The sequence below is a fragment of the Cebus imitator genome, unplaced genomic scaffold (assembly GCF_001604975.1).
Source record: "Cebus imitator isolate Cc_AM_T3 unplaced genomic scaffold, Cebus_imitator-1.0 Scaffold214, whole genome shotgun sequence".
Lineage (NCBI taxonomy): Eukaryota > Metazoa > Chordata > Mammalia > Primates > Cebidae > Cebus > Cebus imitator.
In genome coordinates, this window is record NW_016107529.1 from 3,435,654 (window position 1) to 3,438,235 (window position 2,582).

Consider the following 2,582-nt stretch of genomic DNA (forward strand, 5'->3'; position numbering starts at 1 on the left):
TTTGAGACAGAGTCTCGCTGTTACCCAGGCAGGAGTGCAGTGGCATGATCTCAGCTCACTGCAACCTCTGCCTCCCAGGTTCAAGTGATTCTTGTGTCTCAGCCTCCTGAGTAGGTGAGATTACAGATTACAGGAGCCCACCACCATGTCTGGCTAAGTTTTGTATTTTTAGTAGAGACCATGCTGGTCTTGAACTCCTGACCTCAAGTGATCTGCCCACCTCGGCCTCCCAGAGTGCTGGGATTACAGGCATGAGCCACTGTGCCCGGCCTAAATTTTTTTTTTAAATATTTTTATTCTGTATGTTTTCTTCCCAGCAGACTCATTCTAGCCTAGCTACAAGACTTTTATAACATCTGCCTCCCAAATCCTTTCCTGAAACTCAGCTTTCCTGTGGTCTCTCCCCAGCGTTGGCGCTCTCGTGGGGCTGTCCGTAGCAGCAGTGGTCCTTCTGGCCTTCATTGTCACCGCCTGTGTGCTCTGCTACCTGTTCATCAGCTCAAAGCCCCACACAAAGTTAGACCCAGGCTTGAGCTTACAGACAGCAGGTAAGGAAGATGCCAGGTGATGTCCTTGTATTTGGTAGACTAGCATCTTTTCGGGGGGGGAATGTAGAAATAATGTTTGGAACATTTGCCTCCAGAGTGTTCCTGAAATAAGCCGAAACAGCGGCATGTTTCTCAGGAGATTCATGATCTAAACATTTCCATCCCAAATTCTTCATGTTCTCAATGTTTATCCAAAGAATTTAATGTTAGACAACACTCCATTTGTCACACAAGGATCAATCCATGTTGTGGATTTTCTAAGATGATGGTTTAATTCTAGCTTGGGGAATGCAAACTGATTTTAGTATTACCCCAAACAAAATAGAATGAATTTTAAAAATTTGCTGCTTCCAAGCGGATAATGTATTAGAAACTGAATACAGGCGCTTTTATTTGTGTATGTGTTTTTTTTAAATAACCTGATGTTCTGGACTACCCATTTCTTCATTAGTGTAAGCTATCAAGAGCCTCTAAGGGGCCAAAAAAAAGTGTTGTTTTTTTCACCAACCTTTTTTGCATACATTTTGACAACTTCCTGAAAGGTACTATGAAAGATACGAGTCTCTATTACCAAAAGATCTTTCAGTTTAGTTTGGTAGGCAATGCTCAAAATAGGTATTATTAAATCTATTTTACAGATGAGAAAAGCAAGACTGAGAGAGTTTTGATGACTTGCTCAAGGTGTCATAACTAATCATTGGTGGGGTGAAATACAGCTCACGTCTGTCTGCCTCGATTCACCACACTGGGTCTGGGCAGGTATATAACTAAGCACAAAATTGTTTGATAGGAAGTGTAGGGAGGACTTCAAAAAGGGGAGGATACTGGAGTTAGTGTTGAGTTAGTGAAGAAGTTGCTTAAGCAAAATAAAGGCGAAAGGCTGTCCCGGGATAGGGTAAGTAATGGGTACATGTGCGTGGGCAGGACTGAGTGAGCCCTCTGCAGTGACAGGGTCATACTGGAGCACCACAGGGAATAAGGCCAGGCAGGCTGGGGGAGAAATTTAAGCGAAGCAGAAAAAGTAAGGGTGACAGGAGGCATCGGGGAGGTAGAAGGAGCAAGGTGGGTAGTAGCTAAGTCTCAGAGAAAGAGAGGGATGAATGCCATCATTTATAAACGCGAGTTTTCCAAGTTAACAATAAAAATGCAACGAGCAATAGCACAAGAACCCGTCTCAGATCCTGATGACTGTGGATAATCCTGCTTCACAGGAAAAGCAGGAGGGGTCACTTTTGAGGGTGGAAGGATTCAGCTGGCTCCCTTTGGAGTGAGAAAGACCTGAGAGGCAGTGGCAGGGGAATAGAAAAATGTCTGAACATAGACCGACCTGGAGAAGACCAGAGACAGCTAAAGTTTCAATGTTTTGTTTTGTTTTGTCTGAGATAAGGTCTCACTCCAGTCGCCCAAGTTGGAATGCAGTGGCATGATCATGGCTCACTGCAGCCTTGCACTCCTGGGCTCAGGTGATTTTCCCACCTCAGCCTCCTGAATAGCAAGATTACAGGTGTACAGCACCACACCTGGCTAACTTTTTGTATTTTTAGTAGAGATGGGGTTTCGCCATCTGCTCAGGCTGGTCTCGAACTCCTGGGCTCAAACAATCCACCTGCCTTGGCCTCCCAAAGTACTGGGATTACAGGTGTGAGCCACCACACCTGGCTGGTTCAACTTTATAGAGAATAATTATAAAGGTTAATGAAAGACATAAAAGAACCTGACTATATGGGAGATACGGCATGTATGTGGATAGAAAGGCTCAATATCATAGAAATGCCAATTCTTCCTAAATTATCCTATAAATAAAAATGTTTCACGGAATTTGTCAAATTAATTCTAAAGTTCATCTAGAGGCATACAGGTGCAAGAATGAACAACACAATTTTGGAAAACAAAGAAAAGGAGGGACTTGCTCTATCAGCAAGCAGGACATTTTTAAAAATGTAGGATTTTCATTTAAAAATATAAGTTTTGGCCGGGCGCGGTGGCTCAAGCCTGTAATCCCAGCACTTTGGGAGGCCGAGGCGGGTGGATCAC

The 2,582-nt window shown here is 43.8% G+C and overlaps 1 protein-coding gene across 1 annotated transcript in view; it reads left to right on the top strand.

The window, feature by feature from the left end:
- SHISAL2A (shisa like 2A) overlaps nt 1-2,582 on the top strand; it is a 24,288-nt gene that overhangs the window by 9,976 nt on the left and 11,730 nt on the right. The window contains exon 2 of the mRNA XM_017548809.2: nt 409-548. Coding sequence (XP_017404298.1) covers nt 409-548 — 140 coding nt within the window. The remainder of the gene's footprint in view (nt 1-408; nt 549-2,582) is intronic.